Source organism: Sitophilus oryzae, unplaced genomic scaffold (assembly GCF_002938485.1).
Source record: "Sitophilus oryzae breed Bouriz unplaced genomic scaffold, Soryzae_2.0 scaffold_85_pilon_pilon, whole genome shotgun sequence".
NCBI lineage: Eukaryota > Metazoa > Arthropoda > Insecta > Coleoptera > Curculionidae > Sitophilus > Sitophilus oryzae.
Genome location: NW_022147483.1, coordinates 3,350,663 through 3,367,268, shown reverse-complemented (window position 1 = coordinate 3,367,268; position 16,606 = coordinate 3,350,663). Strand labels below are relative to the sequence as shown.

At 31.8% G+C, this 16,606-nt stretch overlaps 2 protein-coding genes across 7 annotated transcripts in view; one reads left to right on the top strand and one right to left on the bottom strand.

The window, feature by feature from the left end:
- Positions 1-110: 110 nt before the first annotated feature.
- Positions 111-16,606, top strand: part of LOC115890142 (protein lifeguard 1-like) — a 31,646-nt gene continuing 15,150 nt past the window's right edge. Inside the window, exons 1-3 of one of the 6 annotated variants that reach the window (XM_030910297.1) lie at positions 111-250; positions 659-702; positions 7,958-8,143. In XM_030910297.1, coding sequence (XP_030766157.1) covers positions 681-702; positions 7,958-8,143 — 208 coding nt within the window. In that variant the 5' untranslated portion in view covers positions 111-250; positions 659-680. The other 5 variants (XM_030910293.1, XM_030910298.1, XM_030910295.1 and 2 more) reach the window with 5 other exon arrangements.
- Positions 3,255-4,772, bottom strand: LOC115890141. Its single transcript, XM_030910292.1, has 2 exons — positions 4,733-4,772; positions 3,255-4,447 (listed from the first exon to the last, which is right to left on the bottom strand). The coding sequence occupies exons 1-2, from the start codon at positions 4,744-4,746 to the stop codon at positions 3,424-3,426; spliced, it is 1,038 nt and encodes a 345-aa protein (XP_030766152.1). The 5' UTR covers positions 4,747-4,772; the 3' UTR covers positions 3,255-3,423.

Below are 16,606 nucleotides of genomic sequence, written 5' to 3'. Positions count from 1 at the left end.
GATAAATATTACCTTGATATTACCTTACTTCCAATCTAAACAAATTAAAATAATAAAAATTGTCTTGTATTGTTGGTTGCTGTGGTTTGGAAAACGGAAACCAGGGAGAAACTGTCATATGTCAATTATGTCATTGTAAAATCGTTTTGTCAACGAAAAATAGAGCGAAACGTTTCTAGAAAAGTGCTCTGAAAGTGTTTTTATTATTGTGCAATATCTGGGAGTGTTAAAGAGTGCATTTACTTGTTAGGTAAGTACTTTCTTGACCTGTTAAATATATTTCTAAAAGTTTTTTTGCAAAAACCACCGACTACCGATGTAGAATATTTGCTAACTGCGCTAAAACCGACAAAATATACATGACGTGTTTCTCGGAATCACTTGTTTATTATTGTGTTCTATATTTAACATATCCTTTACCAGATGGAATTAATGGAATTGCTGAGTCTGTATGGTCTGTATCAGGTATCAGCATATCGCACACTTGATAACTTTAAGTATTCCAGTAAATCTAATCCATTTCATTTCTACTAACGCCTGTATAGGAATTAGTCATTCCTACATCTAGGTAGTTTGCAGATCGTCTCATTTGATAAAGTTGTTATCGTCCAACACGATCGATCATATTTAAGCTAACCTTTTTTTCTTTTCTTTTCAGTGAAGTAAAATAACCAACCAACATGTCCTACGCATATAATCAAGGTAAGCACTGAATTTTTCGTTTTTATTTAAAAAAAATCTTTGGAATATTGTTACCATCCTTGAATTTAATTGATTTAATTTTGCACATACATAGTGGGCGTAAAATACAAAAAATAATCATATGTCAATATACAAAGTAGGGGAATTACAGTTCTGTAAATTATTAGCAATTTAATGTAAACATATACACAGTGGTCAAGTATTTAATAATAGGGCTTACAGTCTATAGAAAAATTTTAAACGTACTATAGGAGAAAACTTAACATCACATACTGTCTAAAATGGTTCTTTTTAGAAATAGGTGCCTGGGAATATGTATATTTATATTTTTATTTTGCACATTGTAGTAATCTTGTAATTACGAAAAAATTATACCTCAATAGTTTATAGTGTTTCTTCACTATTTTTATAAAAAAAACTCAATTTTCTTATGATTAAACGCTTATCATAATGTGATCTGTTTTTTACTTGAATTTATCAGTAATATGTGTGCATTTTGATAACAGTGAACAATGGCAACTGTTAAGACAAGTGGGTTGTATAATATAATAATAGGGAGTATTTTCAGAAAAAGTCTATGATAAGAAGCTTTTTTTATATAAGTATTTTTTTCTAGTAATAATTTGTTTATGTATGTGTGATTCAGAGATTTCATCTTATTGTTGGTTATTAATTATTTTTAAAAATGTTTGCGTGTTTCTACAATGTGGAGACAGAATAATAATTATTTTATCTCTGTTATTTTAATTAATTTAATTTTTCACTTAGATAATGATTTAAATTAATATTGTATGGCTTATTATTGATAAATATAATGAAATATTCAGGTTGAGTTTCCTACGATGTTCTCTATGGGCATCTCGGAAACTACTGGAAATAGAGAGTCAGTTAAATGGGGAAAGAATTGCAGTTTTGTGGGGTCATAAATATGCGCTTTTCAGATTTTTGAAAAAGTTTAGGGCTTACTAGATATTTCGAAGAAAACAAATTTTGCCTATTTTAAAAATGGTCCCTAATTCCATTATAATACATTTTAGACAAAAAGTTTCCAGATAAAAGTTGTAGATAATCACATTCTTAATGAGATTGTGTTCTCCGTTTTTTTCTAAAGCCTGTAATTTTTGCAATATGACACAAACTTATTTTTTTTAAATGGAAACCATAAGGTAAAGCCGCCAGTAATCGACACTATTAGACTGTCTTATGGGATTTTAATGTATTTTTGGGATCCCCAGTAACCGACACTAATTATCCAGTTATCAACACCCCAGTAATCGACATAAAAAAAACATTTAAACAACTTTATTTACATATTTTATTGTCGTCAATCGGTAGGCTACTAAAATGCTAGCTAATATGACTGTATTATACAATCTAATCAGATATAACATATAATAACAAGTGCATTAACAACGGCAGTTTAATTATTACTTTCTACATTTTAATCATTTACATTCAAAAACGTTAACACTTTTTGAAAAACATACTTAAGCCTATCCCCAAAATTCAGAACTTGAGGTTCAGGTAATTTTGTAAAATGTCTTCTTCTTTTATAACCGACACATCATTATCAACCATTTTATAAATCATTTTATTTTCATCAAGGCATTTTAAAGAAGTTACCTCAATCTCGCTTTCATCAAATATGTTTTGTACAACACAAACATATCTATATTGGGTGGTTTTTCGATTTCCCCAAAAAATTTTACTAGCTAAAATCACCAATCTTATAGTCCTTTATTTTGATTTCTTCATCATGTTCTTCATTTTCAGGTGCCCCAATTTCTGAAACATCATCCAAACTGTCACTACTCTCTTGCCACTCCATATCTGTGTCACTTAAGTCAGAAGAAATTCTCCTTCGTTTTTCTGCACGTTTCTTCTGTAACTGAAGTTTTGTATTTTTTTTAGCTTGTCGGATCTTGGCTCTGTTTTCCTTTTCTTCTTGTTTTTTTTGTTTTTCTATTTCTTTTCCCTTATGGTAATCCTGCCAAGCTTGTGAAGTTATGGCTGATGGTATTTTTTTCCTTACTCCTTCGCTTTTTTCAGTTTTTAGCTCTGTTGGCCAAAATAGAGCCTTTTTAAAAGGAGTTGGAACATTTTCCTTAAATTTTGTAAACGGTGTATAAGGAGAACCATTACTACAACCCGGTTTTTCGATTTGGGGTGTTTCGTTTTCTTCTATAACACTTGAGATAGTAGCAGAGTCTTTACTTTAAACTAAGGCTATTTTCTTTAATAGGAGTGTGACTGTTTATTTCTTGTGCCATTAAAGATGTAGAAGGTTTCAGTATTTGGACCGAATGGATTATTACTTTATCCTTTCCAGGTTCTTGTTTTTTGGATTGTTCCTTGGGTCTATCAGCGCCAGCGTTTTGATTTATTTGTGTTTTTAATGTTTTCCATAACATATATAAGGATGTGTCCTCAGTGTCACCATTCCGCTTTTCAATGTCTCTTGATTCTTTAAAAATATTAAGTTTGCCTGTAGGAATTAACTCTTCCAAAATTTGTAATTTTTGTTTTAGTTTAACATTATCAAAATCAAAATTTTCAGTTGCCTCAGTGGAAGACATTTTGGAAAAATTTACATTATCTGCAGAAAAAGGAACAAGGCCACAAGCTTTAAAGCCATTTTGTATTGTTTCTTTAGACACTGATCTTAGGGCTGATTCAAAAATCATTGAGAAGTGTTCTTTTCTAAGTTTGCCCCCATCATTGTCAATGTGAAATTGTCTTACAGCTTTTTTTCCAGTAAGTCTTTAATAGCTTAAAAACCGCAACATCCATTGGTTGGATGAGATGAGTGGAATTTGGATAAAGGGCTATGATCTCAATCTGATTCTGCTTACAATACTGGGATAAATTATATGTCATGTGGGAGACATGCCCATCAATAAATAATAGTATTGGTCGTGTAATTGTATTTCTGTCCAGCCAAGGAACAAACACATTTGTGATGTATTCAAAGAAGGTAGACCCGCACATCCAGCCTGTCTCTGACCGACCAAGACCCCATTCTTTATTTACCCCCGCAGCTATGTGGGCCGGTATTCTTTCGTACTTGAAAATAATCATTGGCGGCGCAAAATCTCCCTGTCCATTAGCTGTGACTAACACTGTTAAATTCTCCTTGTCATCATTTGTCCCTGCAATGTAGATCGATTTTGCACCTTTTTTCGCTAAAACTTTTTCCCCCTTAGGCTGGAGGAAAAACGCGCTTTCGTCAGCATTAAACACGCGTGTCGGATCTTTCGTGACGTCTAACAAATTTTCCGAACGTAGATATTCATGTATCTCTTGAAACCATCGTCGAAGTTTTTCTTCGGTAACACTTTCTCTGGCTGGTGTCAAGTTTTGGGCGATCCTAGAAGTAACCTGTGGATTCCGTTTTAAAAAAGACGCAAACCATTTCTTGCCGGGTCTTCCGTCAGTAAATGGTGATTTTCTTTTTTCTTGCTTGATGATTAATTGCACGCTATCCAGGACCTGTTCCTTAGTTGGTTGATGCTTCTGTGTCATTAAAAATATCCAATTTACTAGAATTTCTTCTTCCAGGAGACTCAATACGGATGGTGGGCCCATTTTTCGATTAATTGGAGTTCTTCCTGTTTTTTTATCCAGCAGGGTGGTTCTGGGCACCTTAAATGTTTTTGCAGCAGTTGCCACTGGCATGCCTTGCTTAACTGCATTTAGGGCTAAAGACATTTGTTCTTCACTATACTTAAGTTTAGGTGGCATTTTTCTGAAAAAAAAACAAATCAGAATATCACAAAACGGAACAAAAAAAAAATGACGAACACTGGAACTCAAAGAAACGCCACTAATCGTCATCCACTGTCGATTACTGGAGAATCCGCGACACCGCAGACCCAGTTATCGACACCTCCGAAAACTTAGGTTAGAGTTAAAATTTAAAGGAAATTTCCTTAATAACACCTTCTGGCGCATTTAAAATAACATATTGCAAAAAACTACAAGCTTATCTAAAATATTTGCGAAAATACATAATTTATTTTAAGTGTCTTACCTTAACAAATTCATTTAGAAAACCGAAAACCTCACGCACGGCAAACAACTCTCAATTTTTACGCGCGCTTTTAATAAAGATGGCCGATTTGATGTTCACAGTGTTGCCAGACATACTGAAATTCCTGAGTATATACAGAAAGACGTAAAAATACAAATAGGAGCCTAATTATTTAACTTTGAATTTAAAAGTGTCGAATACTGGAGCACTGTCGAAGACTGGTGCCTTTACCTTAGTTGGCCATGACTTAATAAAAAGCGCCATTGTTTAAGCTTTTCAGCGATATAAGCTATAATATGGGTTTTTTCCAAAAATTGCTGAGTTATAGCCAATTCTTATCTTTTTTTAAACAATTTCCCTTAGTTAGCCATGGAAACAAGTGCAATTGTCTTTGCTCTCAGAAATGTCAAACTGTCACATCCAACCTTTGTAAATTAAAATAACCAAAAATTGTAAATATGAATTTTTCAAATGAAGAAAAGCGTGTAAAATTATTGGTTCAACTTTTCTTGGCCATACATTTCCGAGGATACGTTACATACGCTTTATAGAGAACGGTTTTAGGACATGTTAGAAAAGTTAAATTTAGAGACTCGCGCATCAATAGAGTGGTTCCAACATTACTTTCATTATGACACTCCCCCCACCCCCATAATGAAAGAAATGTTATATATTATTTATATCATAATTATTCAAACTCAGGGATAGGAAGAGTTGGACTAATTGCATGGGCCTCCTCGTTCAGCTGACCTATCCATTTTAGATTTTATGCGGTATATTTTTTTGAATATTTTCTAAAATAACTTAAAGTGTATGTAGAGATATTATTTTTTTTAGTTTGTGTAATGTAAATTGTAAAGAACCGTTTAATAAAATATTCTGTCTTTTTATAAGTTATAAATTATAATAATTAAATAAATAACAGAATAAGAATACCATGCCAACTAAGTAACATTAGACATATTTTAAGTGAAATTAGTCAAGAAAGATAATAATTGGCTATAACTCAGTAATTTTTCGAAAAAAACATATTATAGCTTATGTCGCTGAAAAGCTTAAAAAATGACAACTATGGTTTCTATTTAAAAAAAAACATAAGTTTGTGTCATATGTCAAAAATGACAGGCTTTAGAAAAAAACGGAGAACACAATCTCATTAAGGATGTGATTATCTACAATTTTTATCTGAAAACTTTTTGTCTAAAATAGATTATAGTGGAATTAGGAACCATTTTTAAAATAGCCGAAATTTTTCTTTTTCGAAATATCTAGTAAGCCATAAATTTTTTAAAAAATCTGAAAGGCGCATATTTATGACCCCACAAAACTGCAATTCTTTCCCCATTTAACCGACTCTCTATCTCCAGTAGTTTCCCAGATACCCATAGAGAACATAGTAGAAAACTCACCCTGTATACACATGTGTTCATACTACGAGCCCTAACAACTATATGTTGGGACAAGATCATATTATGGAATTATTGCCCTGGTTTTCCAAAATGACTGAAAAATATATGTTTAATTTTTTAAATATAAAGATAGCCATATATCCTAAACAACTTGACAATATTTTTATGAATTTGTAAATCAATCCATATTTACAGTAGCGGATTTTGTTCATAAAAGGACAAATTTGCTGACAACTAAATGTTGGGACAAGTATTTTTAAATAATTAATATCATCATAGGCGGCTTTGCTATAAACGTCACAAATGTCGCAAACTGTTTACTTCAACATTGACAGCGTGTAAGTGACTCGATACTTTGAGTAGTGAGATTTACTGTAAGAAATTTTAATTTTCTTAATTTTCAATTTTGTTAATTTAATCCAAAGTAATGGTCCGTGGAAAAACTACAAATCAAAAACTACGCGAAATTATCATTCGTCAAAACAGTACGGGAAAAACAATTCGAAAAATTTCTGACGATTTCTGAAGTATTCCAAAAACCACGGTCTTTAATATAATAAAAAAAAATACGGCGAATCTGCCAACGTAGACGTTAGAGGTAAAAGTTCGGGAATGCCAAAAGTTGTATCTCAGAGAGATTTACGAAATTTAGTAAAAATTTGCAAGCCTGCGAGAAGAAGTACTCTTCGCGAAGTAACAGTTAAATGGAATACTGTAACTGGTTTAAATATATCAAGAGAATGTTGCCGAAAATATATCCACAAATGACAAATGCGGTCTGGGGTTTTACAAGGTAAACTTTATTTTGTGTGGATAATCAATTACCTGAAGATTATTGATACAAATTCATATTTAGGCCAAAGAAAAACCGCTACTGGCAGAAATTCAAAAGAAAAATCGCTACACTTAGGCAAAATCTAAATTATCGTGGACACAAAATGATTGGAATAAGGTCATATTTAGTGATGAGTCTAAATTTGATGTTTGCGTTGGAGATAATCGAAAACGAATAATACGAAATAAAGCAGAAGCCTTTCATAAAGATTGCTTAAAGAGGGTTGTTAAATTTCCTAAGGAGATTATGGTTTGGGGTTGCATGTCAGCAGGAGGTTTGGGAAAATTAAATTTTATAGATGGCACTGTTAACGCCCAAAAATATCAACATATTCTTGAGACCTCACTTTTGCCTAGTGCTCAAGAATTGTTTCCAAACGAAGACTATATTTTCCAACAAGATGGAGCATCGTGCCGTTCAGCAAGATCAACTAAAAATTGGTTCTGTAATAATAATATAAAAGTTCTATCCCATCCTTCAAGTAGTCCGGACCTTAATGTTGTAGAAACTGTGTGGCCATAAAATGAAGCAATATTTAAGAAACCCCCCTCAACGAACAATTTTTGATTTGCGGACAAAACTGCAGGAAATTTGGGATAATTTTTCTCCTCAAATGTGCCAATCTTTGGTAAATACGATGCCATTAAGAGTTCAGGCAGTTGTTAAGGCGAAAGGTGATGTAACTCCGTATTAAACAAATTTCTTGTTGTGCTGTCCCAATATATAGTTGTCAGCAAATTCGGCTTGATTTTGTCAAAATAAGCTATTATCAAAAGTGATTTGTTTGCAAAGTTATAAATAATATAACATAAATTGTCCCAACACATAGTTGTTAGGGCTCGTAATTAAACAAACAAAAAATAAACCACTAAAAATGCGTTTTTTTTAGTGGTTGGCATATGATCATCCAGTGACGTAAAACTTTGTTGTGTAATGCTTGGTCCTAATAATTAAAAAAATTATTTTACTTGATTTGTCTAGGACCGTACGGCCAACAGGGCTACCCGCCACCACAGCAAGGCGGAGCTTATCCCCCTCCACCTCAGGGAGGGTACGCCCAACCCGGGTACCCGCCGGCGGGCGGTTACCCGGGTCAGAGTTACCCCACCGCTCCGCAGCCCGGTTTCCAGCCGCCCGCTTACGGCAGCGACCCCTACAGCAACCCAGGTGAAGCTTTACCCTTTAACTCTTCCACACATGGTTGGTTTTTTTTCTCTTTCTTTTTTCTCTCTGATTTTTTGGTTTTGCTTTTTATGGCTCCACAGACACTAGTGTACAGGGTGTCCTAGGCTGAGCGTGTATTAGAAGTTTCTGGAGAACTACAATATGTAGATCGGAGATTTTTTGCACAGCATTGTTTTACAACGAGATCTATCGATTAAAAATATTTTCAATATGGCGGCACTTCAGAAAATACCGGAAGTTAACAGCAACTTTCTTATTTTAAATGGGTACCCCCATTTTTTATTACATACTTAAATTTTCCGTAAAATTCTATAAATATTAAATACTCTATACCTAACATTAACCCTTTTTGAGAAAAAAAAATATTTAAAATTTTTGAACGAAAAAATGTGCATAGCCTAAAAGTCAAATTTAGTGATTATCACTTTGAATAAGAAGACTAAGGAAGGAGCATAATGCTATCCATGTATTCATGCATGGTGGGCGGAAAAGCCACCATAAAAGCTCTCTAGGGTGGGGATCCTTGACAGTTCTGTTTGACGATTCATTTGACACATTTGAATTTGATTTGAAATTTTGTGGATTTGTCAGTCTTTACGGAGCTTATTTTATGTTATTTATTATTTATTCTACTACTGATAGTTGTATAAAGGTAGTAAATCTAGATGGAAATTGTGGCAGAACTTAAATTAACAGTGACACTATCGCGATTTATCGAAAAAGACTCTAAAATAGTTCGGCAAAAATTGAGTGAAATAATGGAACACCTTTTCGCTAGTAAGTGACTATATAATATACATACGTGTAGTAAACCGATCATTTATGAAATTCACTTAAATTAACTAAATTATATATTTTTCTTGCATTTTAGCTTTTATTTATTACTTGTCAAAGATTAGATGTCAAAGAATTTAGATACGTTAATTTGACTTACCTGCTTCAGTAGCGTATCGGATGTTTGTGTTAACCAAATACTTATTATAACTTATCTATTTTTATTAGAATTATATATTTTTATAACAATTTTAATAACTACCAACATTTATTCACAACGTAAAATAAAACAACAAATTATTGAGTCTACCCTACATCATAGTTTTACATTTTTTAAATAAAATTAGAACGACACTGATAAACCGGAATTTAAGTCGGCCATATTTGGATAAAATTTAAGATTTTTGATATGCTCCTTCCTTAGTCTTCTTATTCGAAGATTTTTCTTGATTTTAACCAGTAGCCTATGACTTTAAACGTCAAATGATGTAAAACATTAATCTGGCCATGGCATATTGTTTTTTTTTCGATCAGAGAGTATATTATTAATAATATCAACTATTAGATATCACTAAAGGAGCGAAAATACGAGATATATTTTTATAAATACACTTTTTAAACTCTTAAGCAGCGGTATTTATAATATAGGAAATTCAAATAATTCGTTCTCTGACAGATGGAAGTAAATTGTCTGACTGTTTGACACTTAATGTCAAAGGAAGCTAGATAAAATTAATAAAAATATATGTTTTCAAACTAAATCTTAAATAGCTTAAAAACGATTTATTTTAGGTATAGGAACATGTATACTCAGCTCAGAAAGTAACGAATTGGACTCACTAGTGAAATAAAAAAAGTGGGTTTCAATTCCATTATTGCATTTCCATCCAACGTATTGTAATACTTATTTGACTAAATTTGTCTAATACTTGCTTTTGACTAAAATTGTTTTGCTCTTTCTGTCTGGATCCAGCCTAAGATCAAATAAATCAATGAAAAATATAAAAGTTAAAGCCTGTGTGGATCAAAATAAAATGTCCAGATATTTTTTATAATAGAGAGAAATTCACGATATAACGAGCAATATGTCTCTTGATCAAAAAAAGGCGTCAAAGTGGGCTTAGAACACTGATGATCGATATTTCTAAGCCTAACTTGACACCGTTTTTCTCTTAGATTATAAAGGTACACGTGTGTCTGTGGGCGCCATAACTTTCAGGGCTCCCAGTTTTCATAAAAATTTGAATTTTTGTCATAAAATCTTTAATAAAAATTGTTACGATATAAAAAAATAAAGCAAATAAAAAAATTATTTCATAATTTGTAGGAAAATTAAAAAAAATTAAACCATTTTGGAATATGAAATATCAATGTATCTATCTGGGAGCACTCGCACTAATTTTTTCTTTTACAATTAAATCTTTCTCTACGATTTTAAAAGTATATTTGGCTTACTAGAGTATTTATTCATCTATGTTATTAATGATGCGGTTCGTCGATGCGTCGATTTGATGCGCCAATGGGATGGATTTTACGGCGGTTCGGTTTATACTTAATTTGTAGGTAGCTCAGTTTTTTAGAGAAAGGTTTAGTTGTAAGTTACAGGTATTGCATGAGAATTATTTTTTATCTTTTTGCTTCTTTTTTTTTCGTTTTATTATTCATATTAAGAATTTTTACAGTTTTTTAATTTTTTAAAATAATAAACTATTCGTATACTATTGTTTACAGAAAACAAAATAATAAATTTAAAAACAATTAATAAAAGAATGATATGAAAGGTTTTTAGGATTCAATTTTGATACAAATTTGGATACTAGTGGAGTGCTTTAAGCCCTTATGGGATACAAACTTCGGAATTCATTTACTGTGAACGAATTTTTATAAAACTTTTTGCATTGTATTGTTAATAAGATATATTACAAAGTTTGCCCATTTAAATTCGTTGCTTTCACTTTACTATTTAAATAAGCACACATATACAAATGCATTTATACAAGATGGCTCCGTATTCCGGAAAAGCTCTGTATCAGGATTCCGATTTGAGATTTTCACTCCAAACCTTTTACAAAATATATGTTTAACGGTAGTTCACATTTCAAAAATATTTTGATAGATATACAAGGTGAGTCAAATATATATCATTTATTTATTCCAGTTCAGTGAATTTGCTAAAAATTCCGGTTCTAAAAATACCTTAATACCATAGAGTATACTCAATGGTCTTTGAATTATGACCACGTCCATGAGGACGTCAATCTAGACGTGCAGGTACCTTCGTATGAGAACTTCTAATCGAGACGATCGACTTATTGTAAGTTGATCGTTAAGAAACCGCCGTTTGCCAGCTTTTCAACTTGATAATGAATTGCACTTAAGGACCGTACATTTTACCTAACGGACTACAAGAAGAAGATTAAATGAAGCAAATCTTATGTCAAGAAGATCTGCTTCGGGACCAGAACTTACTAGATGTGTTGACTAGGCCCAAAAGCAAAGGCATGGTCTTAATGTAAAAATTACGAAAAAATGTTATTGCCTTCTTTAAAACCGAATATTTTCAACAAAAATAAAGCTAATGAGACGAACCAAAAAACAAAACATCGAGAAAGGATGTATCTAGATGATAAAATGATTTAATTTTTTGCTGTTTTAACATATTTCACAGAGTGTTTCAAACTTTCGGATGGATGATGGGGAGTTTCATTTTTAATTTAGAAAAAGATACTAAAAAGTCAAATAATTTAGCAACATACTGCTTAAAAATCATCAAAATCGGTCCATTTAAATAAAATATATTAACCAAAGACATTATAAATATAGACCGAACATCTCATTCATAAATACTCGTTGGTAGTGAATCAAACATTGCAATGTGTCAAACAAGGACAGAAGAGACAGAGAAGTCTAAAATTTCCGACCCCGACAACTAGGCGCATTTGGATTGTTCTAATGGCCAGTGGCGTATCGTTTTTTGGAACGAATTTAATTAGTAAAGTAAAAGTAAAGTAATTAGTAAAATGTTTACTCCATATTAATATACTACATTAACACTTTTTCGTCAGATGAGTTTTGTTATAAGGTCTAATATAATAATATAATTAATATCCCACATATACTTATGTTGAAACGTTAGTAGGTAGTTTTCGAAAATCGCTCCAACGTCGATTTTCAATTTAAACTTTCAGTTAATTCTATATAAACTTTCAGTTACTTTTGAATATTTACAGGGTGACTCAGGCTTCCGAAACAGTTCTATATTAGGTTTGTGGTTGGTGACTTTTCTTTCAATTTTTTTTCAGAATATGGAGGCAATGGTAAAGCACATTTTAGACATTTTTTGTAAACATAGGTGGCCGGAACATATTTTCAAACTAAAGTTGTAGATTTGCCATTAAATTTCCATTCCAGAAATACCTAGGGTTGCCACCTGTCCTTTTTGAAAAGGACAGTCCTTTTTGGAATAACTTGTCCTATTGACTTTTTTACTTAAAAGTCATTTTTATTTACGTATTTTCCCTGAGAAAATTACCTACAGCAAACAGAAATATTATTTTCGTCCAAATTTAATTAGAGATGTTATAAAACTTATAAATAAATTTTTCTTGTTTAAAATAGGCAACATTATTTAGAACTTCCCGTTTAATCTCAAATGATAATTTAGGTTTTAGTTTTACCTTTTTTGATCTTAAAAAGAACTTTTTACAATTAGTAATTAGTAACGATTTAGTTAGTTCGCAATCGATAGCTTCCTGTAAAGTACTGTGTAATAGTTGTTTAATCTTGTATTATTAATAACTTCCTATACCTAAAATCAATATTTAATGAGAAAATTGTATTTTTTTGAAAATATAAGACAAGATTTGACTTTCGGTCTTCTTCTTGTATTATGATGGCTCTGATACGAGGCAGTCACCTTTTAGTCTCTCAATAGAAGGCATTTATCATTAAAAGTATCAAATCTGTGTGCTACAGTATGGGATTTCTGTCGCATAATAATGAATATTACGTTTATTTACAAATCCATTACTTTTAAAGGTAGCTTCATCAGACAATCAAATTTTAGTTAAATGTCCCAATCTTCATGAACTGTATTAAGCATATGTATAGCGGTTTGAATCACCCTGTATGTTGACAAAAATATTTTCAAAATGTGCGTTACAATGGCTCCCATCTTATGTAAAAAATTGAAATAAAAATTACAAACCAAAAACGTCGTCCCATTCTAAAAAAGGTAAACACACCGTACAAATAACTCTAGGAAGAGGTATTTGTACGGTGGTAAAAAACTGTTTAAACGAGGCCGAAGGGGCAGATATAATAATGCAATAAAATGTGAAAAAGGGCGGGTAAACACCTTTGTTTATTTGTTGAGCAAAATTCCTTTAGAATATCGTATATAATGACCAAAATATGACGCAATTTTAAGAAAAAAATGTCACTTTCTGGCTTATAATAAAGTTTCAAATGCAACGTTTATATTCAAATTTGTTATGATCTACAACAGTTAAGTAGTAATTGAGACGAATTATAATTCAATTACCGGCTACTACGTTCTTGTTTTAATAGCTCAAAATTCAACAAATATAATTAGAAATTATTTTAATTGCTCCCTTGCGGGACGCCTATGTACGGCGATTACGGTACGATTTGAGCTTATTTTTCCACACATTTGACACTGTCGTACCATATTGACAAAAACAAAAACTACTGAAAAACACTGAAAAGTTCACTTCGGACTTGATTCCGACTTCAAACACGCCGTAAGCTAAAAGTAGTACGCTATAACGGACCAAGGGCCGTCGCGAGGGGTGGTGGGACGGACGGCTCATTTTCATTCTGGAAGACTAGCAGCGACGTTGCCAATAGTTCTAGACGTTTCAGCACATTAAACAGTATAAACATGTCCTTTAATAGTAACGCATATATCCTCTGGTTAATAACATATTATTACGCATGCTTCTTTAAAAATAAACTATTAATTTAATTAAGAAATTGAGATTTATTGATATCTGGTGAAGGTTTTAAAGTCACCTTTTCTGCAAATCAAACTAAGTAGATAGGCGCAAATTTGAGATGTGGCAATGTCGCCTTCTCTATCTCAGTTGGTTTTTACAGTACGTAGTCAACCTCTGATTGTTTGATCGGGTTAAAATGCACAATGTGATATCTGTTCTTCCTAAATCTATGATATTAACCTTTAAAATGCGTCAAAGGTAAATGTATTTCAAAAACCATACATTTTAGTCAAATACTTTTCTAATGAAACAAATCTTTATTTTTTTAAAAAATCCAAAAATCAATTAATATATAGGGTATTACATTACAAAAAACATAACTTAGATGTGTAACTTTTTTTGGGGACACCCTGTAGAACTCTACATAATTTTAGAAAATGCTTTAAATTGACTTGCATAAGCTCACAAAATTTCACTTCGATATAAACTTTTGTTCTCCTTGCAAAAACCGCGTCGTATATGACGCACCACCCTGTACCTGACGCACCACCACTGTATAATTAGATTTAGCTTATGCATTAGATTTATTTATTTCAATAAATTTACTTAGAAAAAGAATTAAAAAAATCAAAATATTAAGAAGGAAATAATTAAGTATTTACTAAAATTACTAAAATAAAAAATTAAATGCAACGAAAAAAAATGGGTAAACAATTTAGTATTTTATCTATAAAACACAATACAGAAGGTTTCACAGTAATTGAATTCCGAGGTAAAAGTCTCTGGGTACTCCACTATAGTGTAAGTTAAGGATATGTGATTTCTGGATTCTACATGAAATTCAAAATATATTCTGTTTCTCATTTTATACACTACTTATTTTGAGTTTGCTTACTACACAAAGCTTCATTGAGAACGTCCAATTTAGTGGAATAAATTAGTGGTTTCAATGCGGTTTCAATTAGCGTAGAAGTGTGTTCCTCTAATTTCAACATAAGCTTTCAGAATGTCAAAATTAATGGTAGTAATTTTCAATTAATAGAAGTTTTAACTTTTTCCACTAATTATACTTCAAAATTTGCGAGTAATATCATTTTGGCCTTTGATTTTATCATCCGTAAAGGGAAATTGTGGTTAAAAACAAGTTTATTGTTCTATAAGCTAATTATTAGGCTTTCTCTATGAATACAACTGGCTACGGCTATTGAAACCACTAATTTCGAGGTTCTGAATCAAGCTGAACATTATTTAGTTTTAAAATTAATCTTATAATGTATATACATACTTATATTATTAAATTAAACTTATATTATAGTATTAATAAAATATAGAAGTGGTAGTAGAGTTTCATACGGTAGGGAAGAGTCAATACAGGTAAATACATAATTAAATACCAATAATTTCTTATAGAGTACAGTTTTTTGCTATTTTTTTTTGAATATGTAAGTTAGGAGCCTCACAGAAATGATAGTGAAGTTAGAAAAAAACCAACCAGCTTAGTTTTTTATTTTATTTTTGCCTTTTCTCATTACTAAATATTTTTTGGCATTTTTACTTCTGCTTTATGTATTTCGTAGTAGTTGTATTTTTTTTTTCTAGTCAAAATCACATTTTCTGTACTTTTAAGAACAATCTAATCAGTGATTTTAACAGGAAAAATGGTATAGATGTGCATAATATTTACGTAAAAATGGTTTTATTTTGCTGCTTTCTTCGGTAATGAATTCCTAAGTGTCCTATTTTATTTAGCGCTTACAGTGAAACTAAACATTACTTACACGTTCACACTAACAACACCAACAATAGTATATACTATGATTTTATAATTACTAACAATAATAACTCAAAATATATTTATTTTTAGTATTTGTATAATAATATACAGGGTGGTCCTAATTGTATTCGGGAAACTTTAGCAGCATATTCTGCAGATAAAAATAGGTAAAAAAGTTTATGTAAATGTATGTATTAAAATACATTGTTTCGGAGATACAGAGTGCATGCAGAAGTTTTATTTTTATTTCGATTTTTTCGATATCAATATGACTCCTACCTGTAGGGGGCGTCGCATACATGTTTTGAGGCGTAATAAAAACACCACTTGAACACAAACCAACACAGCTCTGCAAACACATAATTTTGTGTGTATGTCCTAAAGAATTTATGTGTTTTGTAAACGAATATCGATATGTTACGCTGAAAAGAAATGCTAGTTATAAACACAAAACAGCACATCACAACATTTGATTTTTTGTGTTTTGTAAATAAGCATTGATATTTTATACTCAAAAAGCGAAACTACCAGTTCTGAACACAGACCAACACAAATCTTCTTCTTCTTCTTTTAGAAGGCGTATCGCCTGTTTAGTTCCGGTTTCCTCCTCGTCTAAGCAACTCTTGCGAGGTTGACTGCCAACTGTCTTGCCAACGTTTAGGTGGTCATCCAGTAGGTCTTCTGCCATGGGGTACGTTGTCGCGAATTATTATGGCCATTCTGTCGGAGCCCATTCTATTGACATGCTGGTTCCATTCTCTTCTTCTCTGCCTTATCCATCTGACAACGTCGTTTGTTTGGCACTTTTCTCTTATGTCTACATTTCTCTGTCTGTCCCTCAATGTGTATCCAGTTATTCTTAAGGTCTTCATTTCAGTAGTTCGTAGGATTCTCTTTGTCACTGATGTTTCAGCTCTGGTTTCCGCACCATATGTCATC